Source organism: Staurois parvus, unplaced genomic scaffold (assembly GCF_062004578.1).
Source record: "Staurois parvus isolate SC_StPar_1 unplaced genomic scaffold, SC_StPar_1.0 ptg000147l, whole genome shotgun sequence".
NCBI lineage: Eukaryota > Metazoa > Chordata > Amphibia > Anura > Ranidae > Staurois > Staurois parvus.
The window spans coordinates 21622987-21638616 of record NW_028317943.1 but is presented as its reverse complement, the minus strand read 5'-3'; the positions used below and the strand labels follow the sequence as shown (position 1 = coordinate 21638616).

The window sequence follows — 15630 nt, the reverse complement described above, 5'->3', positions numbered from 1 at the left end:
TACACCGATCAGCTATAACATTATAATTACCCGCCATAACCCATCAAAGCATGGACTCCACTAGACTTCTGAAGATATGCTGTGGTATCTGGTACCAAGCTGTCAATAGATCCTGAAGCTTGTGAGGTGGGGCTGCCATGGATCGGACTTGTTTTTGCAGGATATCCTACAGGCCAGGTCAACATCTTAAACTCATTGTTCCATTCCTCAAACCATTCTTCAATTCTTTAGACCAGGCCACCTGCTTCCATTGCTCTATGGTCAAGTTCTGAAGATCGTGTGCCCCTTGTAGGCTCTTTTGGATTTGGACACAGGTCAGCATGGGCACCCTGTCTGGTCTGTGGCTAAGTAGCCCCATACGCAACAAACTGCAATGCACTGTGTGTTCTCACACCTTTCTATCATAACCAGTATTAACCTTTTCAGCAACTTGAGCTTTTCTTTTGCATCAGACTACATGAGCCAGCCTTTGCTCCCCACACACATCAATGGGCCTTGGCTGCCCATGGCGCTGTCAGCAGTTCACCGGTTTTTCTTACTTGAACCACTTTTGGTAGGTCCTGGCAATTGCAGACTGGAAACATGCTAAAAGAGCTGCAATTTTGGAGATGTTCTGACCCAGTCATCCAACCATTACAATTTGGCCCTAGTCAAATTCGCTCAAATCTTTATGTTTGCCCATTTTTTCTTTCAACACATCAACTCCAGGGACAACATGTTCACTTGCTGCCTATTATATCCCTACCACCTTCAGGTGCCACTGTAACAATATAATCAGTGCCGTCCACTTTACCAGTTATTGGTCATATTGTTATGGCTGATAGTTGTATATAAAGAAAAACTTCAGCAAGCACTTTTTGCCACTTTTTACCTCTTAATATAACACAAATAACGTTTAGGAACATCAAATACCCATTGCATGAAAAGAAAAACCCATCTTACAATACTACAAATGTGAAAGAAATAAAAAAAAACTTTAGACCCCCTTCCCTGTATGTAATAGCTGTAAACAATGAACACAGCCCTAACATGCCTCACTGACACTGAGCAATGCTGTTAAAGTGACACTAAACTCTGGGTTAAAAAAAAGAAATGTATGTGTTCTTAACTCAGAATGGTACCTACTATTGCTATCAGTCTCATCCAAATTTTCAAATACCTTTCTTTCCTGCTGTGACCTGTTGATGTCAGGACTCTGTGCAGGTCAGTCAAGTTCCTCCACCCAAACTTGCTCATCCATGTCTTTATGGATCTTGCTTTGTGCACTGGTGCACAGTCATGTTGGAATAGGAAGGAGCCATCCCCATAAAGTTGGAAGAATGAAATGTCTTGGTATGCTGACTTCTTAAGAGTTTCCTTCACTGGAACTAATGGGCCAAGCCCACCCCTTGAAGAACAACCCTACACCATAATCCTCCCTCCACCAAACTTTACACATGGCACAATGCAATCAGGCAAGTACCGTTTTCCTGGTAATTGCCAAACTCAGACACATCCATTGGATTGCCAGACAAAGAAGTGTAATTTGTCACTCAAGAGAACACATTTCCACTGCTCTAGAGTCCAGTGGCGGCGTGCTTTACACCACTGCATCTGATGCTTTGCATTGAACTTGCTAATGTAAAGCTTGCATGCAGCTGCTCTACCATGGAACCCCATTCCATGAAGCTCCCTATGCACTGTTGTTGTGCTAATCTGAAGGCCACACGAAGTTTGGAGATCTTTAGCTGTTGACTCTGCAGACAGTTTGTGACTTCTGTCATTCTATGTGGCCTACCACTTTGTGGCTGAGTTGCTGTTGTTACCAGTTCCTTCCACTTTGTTATAATGCCACTAGCATTTGACCATGGAATATTTAGTAGCAAGGAAATTTCACAGATGGATTTATGGTGGCACAGGTGGCAACCTATTACCGTACCACGCTTGAATCCACTGAGCTCCTGAGAGTGACCCATTCTTTCACAAATGTTTGTAGAAGCAGTCTGCATGCCTAGGTGCTTGATTTTATACACCTGTGGCCATGGCAGTGATTAAAACACCTGAATCCAATGATTTGGAGGGGTGTTCCAATACTTTTGGCAATATAGTGTATGTTTGTTCTCCATGGTCCTACTGCATGCTGCTGAGATGGACTAAGGACTATGGCCTATGGGATTTGTAGCATGCATAATGCAGTGCACATGGCCCCAACTAACATGAACTGCTTGTTCAAACAATGGGACAAAGGAGAGATTTGGAAGCCATGAAGGACAGTTACACATTTCCATTAAGTAGTGGATCTGTATATTTTATTTTTGAAGAATAAATATATCATTTAGTGTCACTTTAAAGCAAGGCTGGCACTTGCATCAAGTTATTCTGGGTGTTTTAGGAGATCAGCTCTACCTGCTGCATAAAGTATAACATCTTGTATTACGGCAAACAGTTCTACCACTGGGATCTAAAAATATGCTTTTGTGCAGATTGATCTAAGTGACATTTTTTATCTTTATGTAATCCTACAATATCATTACATGGTAACAATTTGCTTTGTAGCCCTATTTGGTATCACGCTAAAGAAGGAGTGTATGTTCATACATTAATGTTATCAGCCTTTTCCTTCCTGTTTCCCTTAAGCAAATTCCCTGGAGTTTTCCATCCCACCCTTCCTTTTAATTGGTCTGCTTTGCAAGTTTGTATGTATATGTGTTGAAAACTGTAGCTGGTGGCCCACTGTGGAAATTAAGATACCGTTCTTTCAATATTTATGTCAGTCTCCTATGGAGAAGAGTGATTAATGAAGAAAACACTTTGCTGGCCAGACAGATGATTGGCTCCCCTGATTCAATCCACTGAGTTCTAATCTATTTTAATACAGGAACATTTATTGGTATCTCCCTGGGGTACCCCAACAGTGTGATCTAGCTGCCATCCTGAAACCAGTTCATGTGCCATTCAGATTTGGGTGAGTGCTTTAGGATGAGTGCTCTAAAAATCTATTTTTGTCTCCCATCCCTTAGGCTAAGATCATATGTGGTATCTGTTCTTTTCAGGTTTTGGAAACTGAACACTGTTGTATCTTGCACTTATGTAGTAGGTGGGTGCTTGGGTAGGGATCATTTCCTCCCGAGTTGAGTCTGGTCTGGTTTTCCAGGGTTGCCCCTGGTTGTAGGCAGGAGTCTCCCTAAGTGTTAATGCCTTCTGGTAGGGATGGGGCTGTACTTGTCTAGGAGCTTTTAGTGATGTGCCCCTGGGGAGGTGACCAGGGGTGCCTCATGTTTTGGGAAAAGAACACTGTTGTCCCTTGCACTTATGTAGTAGGTGGGTACTTGGGTAGGGATCCTTTCCTCCCAAGTTGAGTCTGGCCTGGTTTTCCAGGGTAGTCCCTTGTGGTAGGCAGGAGTCTCCCTAAGTTCTAATGCCTTCTGGTAGGGACGGGTCTACACTTGTCTAGGAGTTCCCATTGATGTACCTCTGCGGTGGCAAACAGGGGTGCCAGAAAAACACTTTGAGCTTGACACCCCACTGGCAGTAGGTCATGGCACTACTGATTTTCTTCCACTCTGCATTTTGGAAGGTCTGGCTACCCTGGAGCAATTGCTATACTGGCCATAAGTCCTGCTATGTGTACTCCATTTGGCACTTTTTAACTATTTTTTTCTGTTTATGCACGAGCACTTGGACTGCATATGCGATATGTTTTTTCACTTCATAGCAACAGAGAGTGCAGTCTTATTGGGGCCTGCCCTGAAGATAGGTGGGGGATCTGTGGCCTTCACTGATCTTATCCTCTTCCCAACTGGGGGTCTCTTTTCAGGAGAGTACTTGGAGGACTGGCTTTGAAACAACAAAAGAAAGGGAGGAGATAGAGAAAGCACCACTGTCTAAGTGTAGCATGTATGAAGAATGTAAAAAAAAAACAAATGAAGCAGTAAGGTAGTGCACTCACACAAAAAAAAATGTGCAGAGTATTTCTTTGAAAAATCTGTGGGGTGTTCATGAAAATACTGAAGTCAAGACCACATGTGAACTCTATATGATTCTCTACAGTTTCAAGGAGTGATGATGGTTTGGATAAATCCCCAAATCTCACCATGAAATCATAGGAGCACAATGGCAAAACATTTGGTTGAAAGGGTGGAACTTTGATTCTTCTATAGAATAGTTATTACCATGTAGTTCAAAGACAGGCTGTCTTATTGCCCTTATATCCCAACATTTTAAACTTCAGTCAATAGCACCAGTCACAAGTAGGTTCAAATCCTAAACCCCTTATGTTATATGGGTCTTTGTCACCATCTAAGGATCAGTTCACCAATCCCCTATACATATAAAATCAGGAGAGTATAAAGGAATTCATAGCAAGACCATTCATTCTAAACATCAGCATAAAAGCCATCTACAATAAATGCAATCATATTTTATAGTGCTGATCCCAGCACTAGGTGAAAACAGCATGTCAGTAATGCATTATTCGGTTCCTCCAGCATTCTCCTTGAAACTGTAAAGCATCATATAGATTTCACGTGTGGTTTTTATTTCAATATTCTCATACCAGGTCCTGGTTTTGGCCAGGTGGACTAAAGTGCCCTGCACTCTGGGGGGTTCAGGGATCTAGATACTTCCCTTTCAGAGGATGGACCTCACTGTACTCTTGTACACTTATTTATTTGCTGTGGTTTCCCAATTCATTTTTTTTGTTCACAGGGCAGCCACTTTTAACAATATAACAAGGCACCAGCTAAATGACTATACTCCATTATAATGGTTTTATTTATCAATAAAAGTTCAAAAAGCATTCTCACCAGTCCTTCCTTCAACAGAAGTCCAGTTATTGAGATCTCCACTAATACTAGTAACTTTGGCTGTATACTTTCTTCCAGGTACCAGATCGGTAAAGGTGAATTCCTTGGCTTCCTTGGCAAGAACTTTGTTGATGAGTGTAAGATCCCTGTCTGCAAGTGAAACCACATAACTGTCCCACTCTGCGAGAGGCGTCAGCCAAGTCACCGTGAATGAGGACTCGTTGGCATGCTTAACTCTTAGTTGCAGGACAGCCTGAGGAGCTATGACAGAGAAAAAATACAACCACATGAGTAAAAGAAAACACTGGGAAACTAACTTGTATGCACTGCTTGCTCACATTTGATATTAATATTCCAAATAGATAAAAATAAAAGTGAGAGAGAAATTTGTTTTCTTTGTATTAATGGGACCCCTGGCTTGGATCTGCAGCAATTCACTAAGTAGATAAAATAATTTACAACATAATAAAAAAATTTATTCTAGATTCAACCATTTTGAATGATTCATTATAACTGTAATGAAGAATAAATATAACATTTCCCTGCAGAATCCAGGTGCAGTAGGTAATGAAAACTCCTAATTCTCTGCAGATTGCTGCTAGAGTCAGAGATTAAAATAGTAGGTGCCAAAAGAAGTGTTGATATTCCACAGCTGATCTCTCCACTACAGGAGCATGCAAAGCAATTTGCATTCAAATGGCTCTACAAAATACGCATCACATATGACAAAAATGCTTTATTTGTGAAATTCAGAAACCTCTGTATGGTAGTCTAAAGGCTTGGCACCTCCAGATCCAAAAACTGTGCGGTCATGTTCAGATCACAGTTTTTGCAATAGCTAGCTTGGTTCAGAGCATATGCAGAGGTCCTTGTGTCAGGAACAAACCTATGAAGTCATAATAGACAGAAATCTGATGCGCATCAGTAGCTTTTCTACCATTAGTGCACCCACAAACAAAGTTTGGGTGCTTAGTTCTAGCTAGCAGGTGTTCTTAACCTCCCTACAGGTCTGATTATGTCCATATTTCTGTGCTCAAAGCGGTACATTTTTTTGCATGGAAATATGTATTTTTTTATTGTAGGCCTGTAATTTTTAGGAATAACTCACTGAAATCTGTCCGAACACGAGTCTAGTAAACATCCCGGGTATGATAAAATTTGAAACACGAAATCATAAATTATAATTTAATAAATAATCATAAAAAATAGTAATATAATAATACTAAAATGAATTCAATAATATAATCAAACCAAAAACAATGAAATTTGAAATATAGCGCCAAGTTCGCACATCACTGAGCAAAGTGGCAAAATCGTTTTCAGTGTCTGATGACGAATTTCCTCACGAATCATTATCACTCAATTCTGCAAGTAGTTTTAGTTTACTATCGCTGTTCTCTAGCTGGTCTAAAACCGATTTTGACCTAAAGGGACACTTTTTGGACGCCATGAACATTTTTCAGTTTCCAGGCAGAAAGAACAGTAAAAATGCAGGCAGGGCACAGAACAAAGCATTAGGGTCAAATGTATGTGAAATTGTTTGATACAGTAATGTTTTACTATGTGATTTTAGTGTATTTAGTGAATGTCACTTTCTGACATTTTTAAATTTCCCGCCAGTTCCGTCCCCCGTATGCCCCGACGTTGCAGGGAACGGAACCCAGAAGACAGATGCCAGCATCGGCCGGAGGACATTACAGGGGACACTGCAGGGGGGACATCTTGGGAGCGCAGGACAAGGTAAGAGAAGAAGAGATCCCGGAGCAGCGCCGCATGGTAAGCCCGAGTGTAGCTCAGGGTTACTGCTTGTGGTACTGAAACTTTACCCCGAGCTACACTCGGGAATACCGTCAGGGAGGCTGCACTGTATCTAATCCCCAAAATTAAAAATGTTTTATATTACAGCTTTCTAGTCCTTTTATGTGATGGCTGCTTTAGTTTTTGTTTTTGATCTTTTCCCCTTTTATTTTCACCTGGTGAGCCTGTCAGTAACACACTTCTTGTCCTATGCTGACAATGCTCGCTCACTATACTGTATCAAGAAGAAGCAGCGCTGTCATCCTATGGTGCTCTCTTGATATGGACTACCAACACCTCCCCCTTTCCACTACATAGGAGAAGCTGTGTTGTAATCTACAGAAGGTATCTGGGAAGACAATTTTTTTTTTAGATTTAAGTTAAGTGACAAGCATACTGGGTTTCTGGCAGGATCAATAGGAATATTTCTTTACTTACAGAAAATGTATTTAGCCTGATGAAGAAAAAACGGGGCTTTTTTTGAGCTAGAATGTGGAGGAATGAAGTTCTGGTACTTCCAGTACTGAATGTATGTAATGACAAGGGGTGATGGGGTGTACTGGAGTGTCTATTGATGCTGGCTGTTGGGGGTATCTATTGTCACTGGTGGGGATCTATTTTTGAATGGGGTCTATTGTTGCTGGGGAGGTCTATTTTTGCTGGTGGGAGATCTATTGTTGCCAGGGGGGTCTTATGTTTCGGGGGGCTCAACTGTTGCTGGGAGAGATCTACTGTTGAGGTAGAGATGCATTGATGATTGCTGGTGTGGGATCTGTTGTTGCTGCTGGGGTATATGGTTGCTGTGGTGGTATTTTGTTGTAGGGGTCATTGTTGCAGGGGGGCTGTTGTTGTAGATGGGATCTAATGTTGCGGGAGGGGTGTCTATTGTTCTGGGGATCTATTGTTGCTGGGTGGAGTCTATTGTTTTGGAGAATCTATTGTTGTTGGGAGTTCAATTGCTGCTGGGAAAGATCTACTGTTTAGGGAGAGGTCTATTGATGATTGCTCCTGAGGTCTATTTTGTTGTGGGGGCCCATTGTTGCGGGGGGCTGTTGTTGTAGATAGGATAAATTGTTGGTGGAGGGGGTCTATTGTTGTGGGGATCTATTCTTGCTGGATGAGATCGATTGTTTTGGAGGATATATTGTTTTGGGGGGTTCTTATGTTGCTGGGGATTCCAGTATTGCTGGGAGAGATTTGCTGTTGAGGGAGAGGTCTATTGATGATTGTTGCTGGGATCTATTTTGTTGTGGGGGCCCATTGATGTGGGAGGGGGCTGTTGTTGTAGATAGGATCTATTGTTGGTGGAGGGGGTCTATTGTTGTGGAGAACTATTGTTGCTGGATGGATTTCTATTGTTTTGGAGGATCTATTGTTTTGGGGGGTATTATGTTGCTGGGAGAGATCTACTGTTGTGGGAGAGGTCTATTGATTATTGCTGCAGGGGTCTATTTTGTTGTGGTGGCCCATTGTTGCGGGGGGGGGCTGTTTTGTAGATGGGATCTATTGTTGGTGGAGGGGGGATATTGTTGTGGGGATCTATTGTTGCTGGATGGGGTATTTTGTTGTGGGGATCTATTGTTGCTGGGGGTTTGTTGTTGCTTGTTGCAGGGGATCTATTTGACTACTTTTCTTGTTATCATTAACAAATTCTATACAAATTATTTGGCACCACAAACTGATGCTTGGTTCTGTATTCTCTAAAAGGGGTGATACTGGGAGGTGGGTAGGGGGTGGAACCAAGGGATGGTGTTTGGATGCTTTGCTTGTAATTCTTTAGGCATTGCTTCTGGAGCTAAGCAGTTGTAAGGGAAGACGTCAGACCACAAAATGGTTCACTTATTTGCTTAGACTGTGAGTTAGGAATATGGATATTCAAAATAATTACTGATGATTGTATAATGATAAGATGGCTTCTAAAAACTAACCTTTGCTTTCCCTTTTCATTATGTTTAACGCACATATGTGCAATTGGGACATCTGAGTGTTGAAACCCACGTATATAAAGTATATATTAAGATATTCAGCATCAGCAAAAAGTCCCGAAGTTCCCTAAAATTATCATGAAATGTCATCAACATCTGACCAATGACCACAGACTGCGTAACTTAAACCTTTTCTATTAAAAATGCTCATGCCAATCATCTGATAAATGGTGACATCTTCAGCACGTCTTTAAAATTGGCCGCACTGACTGTGGACAGGTACGTGTACCTGTACTTCAAGGAATCCCATTACAACTGCAATATTTTATTAATACACGGTACAATGTGCAAAGTGCGAAAACTGTAGCAGCTGGGATGCTGATTGTTCTTTCTTGTTGTAGAACAAAAGGCCAGCTTACTTTATGAATGCATACAACTAAAAATGCTGATATCTATCAAATACCTAATTGTAATTAAAAAAGGCTGACCTGTTCTGCCTTTGCAGTAAGCTTTACTTGTTAGACCTCCACTTTCCACAACAACCATGATGTCATACTGTCTTCCAGGTATGAATGCTGTGTCCTGGATAATATATTCCTTCAAGTGCTTTTCCAGGGTTGTGTTGAGCAATACCACATTCTGGTTGTAGAGCACCACATAGTATCTCTCCCAATCTCCAGCAGGGGGCAGCCAGCTTACACGCAGGGATCGTATGCCATTACTGGCGGCTTTTAAAACTGAGACTCTCTCTGGGACTGGAAAAGACAATGCAAAGAAGTGGAATGAGCAATGATGAAAATATTCTTTACACTTTCAATCTGAAATCTCCCAGAGGCATAAAGCGCAATTCCTGCCCTACGCTTAATATGAATTAATATGTTTTGTACACAAGCTTGTAAATTTCTATTATCTGGTATTACTTAAAGCAGGGGTGAGCAACTGTGGTCCTCCAGCTGTTGGTGAACTACAAGTCCCATCATGCCTCTGCCTTTGGGAGTCATGCTTGTAACTGTCAGTTTTGCAATGCCTCATGGGACTTGTAGTTCTACAACAGCTGGAGGGCCACAGTTGCCCACCCCTGACTTAAAGGGATTTTCCACATTAAACCAAGTTATTTTAAAACAAAATTAAAAATGGAGGTAACTAAAAAACTTAAGCCGGCCAAGATTCAAACCATCTATGGCCGGCTTAAAGGTGAACGATAGATTTTCTCCCATTGGCCTGCATAACTGTCCAGCATGGCTAGACAAACAGCGGTGATTAGAAGCTTTTCACTATTGTGCAGCTGTCATGTAAAGCTGAACTCCAAAAGCTAAACGCACAAAAAATACATATATGACATCTATTTTAGCTGCTAAATGATTTGTATTTCTGACACCACAGTTCTGAAATTTACACAGCTCTGCAACACAGCATGGCATTGTATAGCAGAGGAGGAGACCTGATTTTTCTGTAGTGTAAAGGAACATTTACATTGGTGTTTTTATTGTTAGTATATGACCACTGCAGCACACATGGTTGGCCCTTCGTGTTGCTTCACTCTCCTCCAACCTGAGCTCTGCTGTACAGGGGATTGCAAGAGGTTGATACTCATTCAAGTTCACTTACAGTAATTACACATATGGGAAAGCTGGTCTCTTGCTTTCATTATTATTATTATTATACAGGATTTATATAGTGCCAACAGTTTGCTCAGCGCTTTACAATATAATGGGAGACAATACAGCAACAATACAGTTCAATACAAGAGGGATAGGAGGGCCCTGCTCCTTAGAACTTGCAATCTAGGCTTTCATAGGTTACCACACACCATTCTGCCTTGCACCAACTGCTTGCCTGCCGCCCTATAGCAGAAGTACTGTTACAGGGCGGCAGTTCTGTGCAAAATCACGTATATGTACATGAGTTGCATTTTCGGGTAGGGGGCACGTGCACGCCACCTTACCCACACCGCCATTGGTGGCTATGGATGTCAATCCCCAGGTCCCGGCCGGAGATTCCCAATTCCAATCACTGAGTATTACTGACGGGAGAAACCTGTGTGTAAACAACACAGGTCTCTCTCCTGCCAGCAATAACATGCTGCTGTGTATTTCTCTGCTGTGCAGAGAAATACACAGCAGCATGTCTCCCTTGTAAAACACACACAGAACATAACGTAAAACAGCAAACATCACACAGTGAACCCTTTGATCGCCCCAGATGTTAACCCCTTCCTGCCCAGTGTCATCAGTACAGTGTCAGTGCTTTTTATTAGCACTGTTCACAGTATTAGTGTCATTGGGATGTCAGTGGCAGTTAGTGAGTTTCCACCCAGTGCCAGAATGCCCGCCGCAGTCCCATAGTCCCGCTATAAGTCACTGATCGCTGCTGTTATTAGTATAGTGAAAAAAAATTCCAGTATATATAGTATGTAGGCGCTATAACTTTCACATAAACCACTTAATTTACATGTATTGGGATTTTTTTTTTAGCAGAATACATTTTAGCATACATTTATGAAGAAATTAGATTTTTAGAAAAATTTTTAGTGGACATGTTTTATAGCAAAAAGTAAAAAATATTGTTTTTTTTCAAAATTGTCAGTCTTTTTTTGTTTACAGTGCAAAAAAATAAAAAACGCACAGGTGATCAAATACTACCGAAAGAAAGCTGTATTTTTGGGGAAAAAAGGACATAAATTTCATTTGGGTGCAGCATTGCATGACCGCGCAATTGTCAGTTAAAGTACTGCAGCACCTTATTGCAAAAAATGGCCTGGTCAGGAAGGGAGGTAAATCCTCTGGAGGGCAAGTGGTTAAAAGTTACATTTGGTTGCTAGCTGCATATATGTGAAAAACATTATATCGTGCCAAAGTTGCAAAGTAGCTAAGAAACAGCATGCTAATTGATTATATTTTTGTAAGCATTTGAGTAAAAATAACTGCTATATCTTATCTAACATAGAGTATACATTACTTTGGCAGCCAGAAGAGATGTTCCAGGAAAAAAAAAACACATTTTAAATGTAATAATGGGCCTGACACAATCATACTCTGCGTAGAGGAAAAAGTCATCGGTTGTCACACATAGCCCACAGCAAAAATGACACACAAGGGAAAGAATACTCACCAGTTCTTCCAATTGCCATCTTGTCAGAGCTTAATTCCCCAGCAATACATGTGACATTAACCTGATAAAGACGTCCTGGTGTTAACTCATTAAAGATGACCTCTGTAGAAGCAGCATTCAGAGTCCTGCTGCGCTTTACTGAACCTTGTTCCGTCAAAGAGACATTGTAAGAATCCAGCTTGCCTTCAGGTGCTCTCCAGCGAACTTTCAATGTGGTAGAACTTCCATCATTCTGCACAGTTAGATCAGAGACCTGAGCGGGAGCTAACAGGGGAAGCATAAAGAATCTTTATGATTTTGTCAAGTCAGGTTAACAACATTCCAAAACTTAAACACATCGAGTATAGAATACATATAGTATACAGTGAAATATAAAGTAAAACTGTCATAATAAAAAGAGTGTTGCTAGTTGAAACAAAAAACATGTCTCCCCTGGGACTTTTCAGCAGCCACAATTGAAGTATAAAATCAATGTTGATCATCAAAATTCCTTAAAATGAAGTTTTATTGAATTCCCATATAAAAAATCCTTCGCTAAGAGCCGAAAAGTTCTTGGTCTCATTTGTACAATTTGAATGTTGTGTGCAAACTGTTATAATACATTTACATTCTCAATATAACAGCAATTTGCACAGTATATCTTCCAAAGATAACATGTATGCTGCATTGCCTATTGGCTATCTTCATCACATATATACAAGAGTGAGGTTCCAAAAAACAACATATAATTTACTGTGTCATGGATCTGTCTCCAGTACGTGATTTCCAACGCATTTCGACACATTTTAAAGTCCCAGCGGAGACGTGTTTGTTGTTCTGTAGATATAAGCAAGGTGTCAGGGATCACGGCGCCGGAATCCTGCATCACGGCGCCGTCCCCCCGCGCATGCGCACTGGCGGCGAGCCGCGGCTGACAGGACGCCGCGCATGCGCAGTAGAGAGTCGAGGGCGCGCCTCAGGCGTCCAATGACAGCCGGGGGCGCGTCCCAGCCAGCCAATGACAGTGCAGGGCGCACTATTTAAAGATGCCCTGCACTGTCACCCATTGCCGCAAGGTCTTATGTGATCCTGGATACCTGCTCCTGTTCTGTGACCCTGTTTTCGACCCTGACTACGCTGCCTGCCCCTGTGTTTGACCCGGCTTGTCCTGACTACTCTGCCTGCCCCTGTGTTTGACCCGGCTTGTCCTGACTACTCTGCCTGCTCCTGCGTTTTGACTCGGATATCCTGACTATTCTACGGACTGATTTACCTGGCTGACCCTGCATGTGACCTGACTACTCCTTGCCCGCTGATTTGGTACCCCGCTTACCCCCCACGGAACCACTATCCGTGCCACCCTGCTGGGGCCGTCATCCGCCTCATATCTGGCTCTCCCGGTACCTACACGCATCCCCGGAGGCCTTCCCAGCGGCTGGTGGGCCCGCCCAGAGGTCGTGACCTGGCCCGGGACTGTTTCAAGTCCATCCCCACCATCAGGGGCCCTGGTGAAGGCACAGCCCGGGCTTAGACCCCACGCTCTGGGTTGGTCTATCAGCTGGCAGCCGGAAGGCTCCGCCTGGCGGATCATAACAGTACCTTGCGGCCATGACAGAGCCAGGAGGTGGACCGGCGTCCCTAGAGGATATTTGCCAGCACCTGGCAACTTTGACCCAGGCCTTCCAGAACTTCCACAGTCGCTGCGCCCGACTGGAAGACTGTATGGAGACATTAGCCCCTCAGACTCCCCCTGCTCAGAGTCCCCCGTCTGTGGAACCTCCCGCTACCCCAACATCCGGAGCGGTTGCCACACCCTTAGCTCCTGAGCCCCGCGTTCCCCTGCCGGAACGGTTCCGTGGTGACCGGAGCCGCTTCCGAGCCTTCCGGAATGCTTGCACACTATATTTTGACTTGCAGCCCCGCACATTCTCCTCCGAGACCGTCAGGGTGGGGTTTATAGTCTCTCTCCTTCAGGATGAGCCCCAGGATTGGGCTCACCGTCTGATGGAGAGGCGTGACCCCCAGCTTGACTCCGTGACCAAGTTCTTTCAGGCCATGGCAGTATTGTATGATGACCCTCAGCGGGCTGCCTCCGCAGAGGCTACCCTATACTCTCTGCGGCAAGGCCGCCGGGCAGCCGAAGAATACGCGTCCGACTTTAGGCGATGCATGGGAGACACCAGATGGAACGATGCGGCCTTATGTCACCAGTTCCGCATCGGGCTGTCTGAGTCTCTCAAGGACGAACTAGCACGAGTAGGCCTACCAGACTCCCTGGAAAGACTGATTGAGTTGGCCATCCAGATTGACCGTAGGTTAAGGGAACGTCGGCTGGAAAGGAGCAGCCAGGGTCAAAGGGTGGCATGGATCCCACCGAGAGACACAGCTCCAACCCCGGGGAACCATCCCCGAGGCACGGAATCGGGGGACAACCCGGAACCCATGCAGCTGGGACTGGCCCGTTCCCACTTGTCGGTCGAGGAACGTCAAAGGAGACGATCGCTGAACCTATGCCTGTACTGCGGGGAAGCTGGTCACCAGGTGCGCTCCTGTCCTGCAAAGATGAGTAAGTCCGCTTCCTTTTCTTTTACCTTACCCGCAGGAAGGGATGATCAGTCCAATTACCTGGCCATACCTGTGTCTTTGCAGCTCCCGGGAAGAACACTATCGGTGACCGCAATCGTTGACTCTGGAGCTTGTAGTTATTCTGGGGCTCCCTTGGCTGCGGGCCCATAACCCCCAGGTTGACTGGGAAAGGGGGACGATTCAATTTAGGTCACCCTACTGTTTGAATCACTGCCAGGTCACGGGATCCGTGGGTCCCCGGTTCCTCCTGTGCTTGGACGGTGATGCCAATCTATCCCAGACTATTCCCCCGGCCTACCATGACTTCTTGGACGTTTTCAGTAAGCGAGGGGCTGACGTTCTTCCCCCACACCGTTCTTACGATTGTCCTATAGACCTCCTACCCGGATCTGAGATCTCGTTCGGCCGGATCTTTCCCTTGTCAGAAACGGAATCGGGTGTACTGAGGGAATATATTGACGAGAACCTGCGGAAGGGGTTTATTCGTCCTTCCACATCCCCAGCCGGGGCCGGGCTGTTCTTCGTAGAGAAGAAGGACAAATCGTTACGGCCCTGCATAGACTACCGTGATCTAAACAAGATAACGGTAAAGAACCGTTATCCCTTATCGTTAGTCCCCGAGCTCCTCCAGAGATTAAAATCGGCAATGATATTCACTAAACTAGACCTGCGGGGGGCCTATAACCTTGTCCGTATCAGGGAGGGGAATGAGTGGAAGACGGCCTTCCGTACGAGATTCGGTCACTACGAATATCTAGTGATGCCATTCGGGCTCTGTAATGCACCGGCAACCTTCCAGCATTTCATCAACGATGTTTTTCGTGATTTCCTCGATGTCTTTGTAGTAGTTTATTTGGATGACATCCTAATTTTCTCCCCTTCACTGGAGGTTCATCGAGGTCACGTAGTACGGGTATTAGAACGGTTGCGTCAACACGGGCTATACGCCAAGGCAGAAAAGTGCTGTTTCGAACAGCGCGAAATCACGTTCTTGGGACTGGTTCTCTCTTCCGCGGGGGTTGCGATGGATCCCCAGAAAGTCACGGCGATCTTAGATTGGCCAATACCCGCCGACAAAAAGGGGGTACAGCGTTTCATCGGCTTTTCCAATTTTTATAGAAAGTTTGTTAGGAACTTCTCCGGTCTGGTCTCCCCGATCACGCAACTGACGAAACAAGGGGTCCGTTTTAAGTGGACTTCCGAAGCCTAGACGGCATTCGAGAAGCTCAAAAAATTATTCACGTCTGCGCCCATCCTCTGCCATCCGGATACTTCCCTCCCATATGTCTTGGAAGTGGATGCCTCTGAGAACGCGGTAGGAGCGGTTCTGTCCCAAAGAAATGGAACCAAGGAACTACTGCACCCCGTGGCGTTCTTCTCCAGGAAGTTGACGCCGGCTGAACGTAACTATGACATTGGAGATCGGGAGCTCCTGGCCATCAAATCCG

The 15630-nt window shown here is 44.2% G+C and overlaps 1 protein-coding gene across 2 annotated transcripts in view; it reads right to left on the bottom strand.

Annotated features, from left to right (window-relative positions):
- PTPRB (protein tyrosine phosphatase receptor type B) overlaps positions 1 to 15630 on the bottom strand; it is a 197046-nt gene that overhangs the window by 82533 nt on the left and 98883 nt on the right. For both annotated transcript variants that reach the window (XM_089674108.1, XM_089674107.1), the window contains 3 exons: positions 11618 to 11881; positions 8995 to 9261; positions 4785 to 5045 (listed from right to left, as the gene is read on the bottom strand). In XM_089674108.1, coding sequence (XP_089530234.1) covers positions 4785 to 5045; positions 8995 to 9261; positions 11618 to 11881 — 792 coding nt within the window. The remainder of the gene's footprint in view (positions 1 to 4784; positions 5046 to 8994; positions 9262 to 11617; positions 11882 to 15630) is intronic.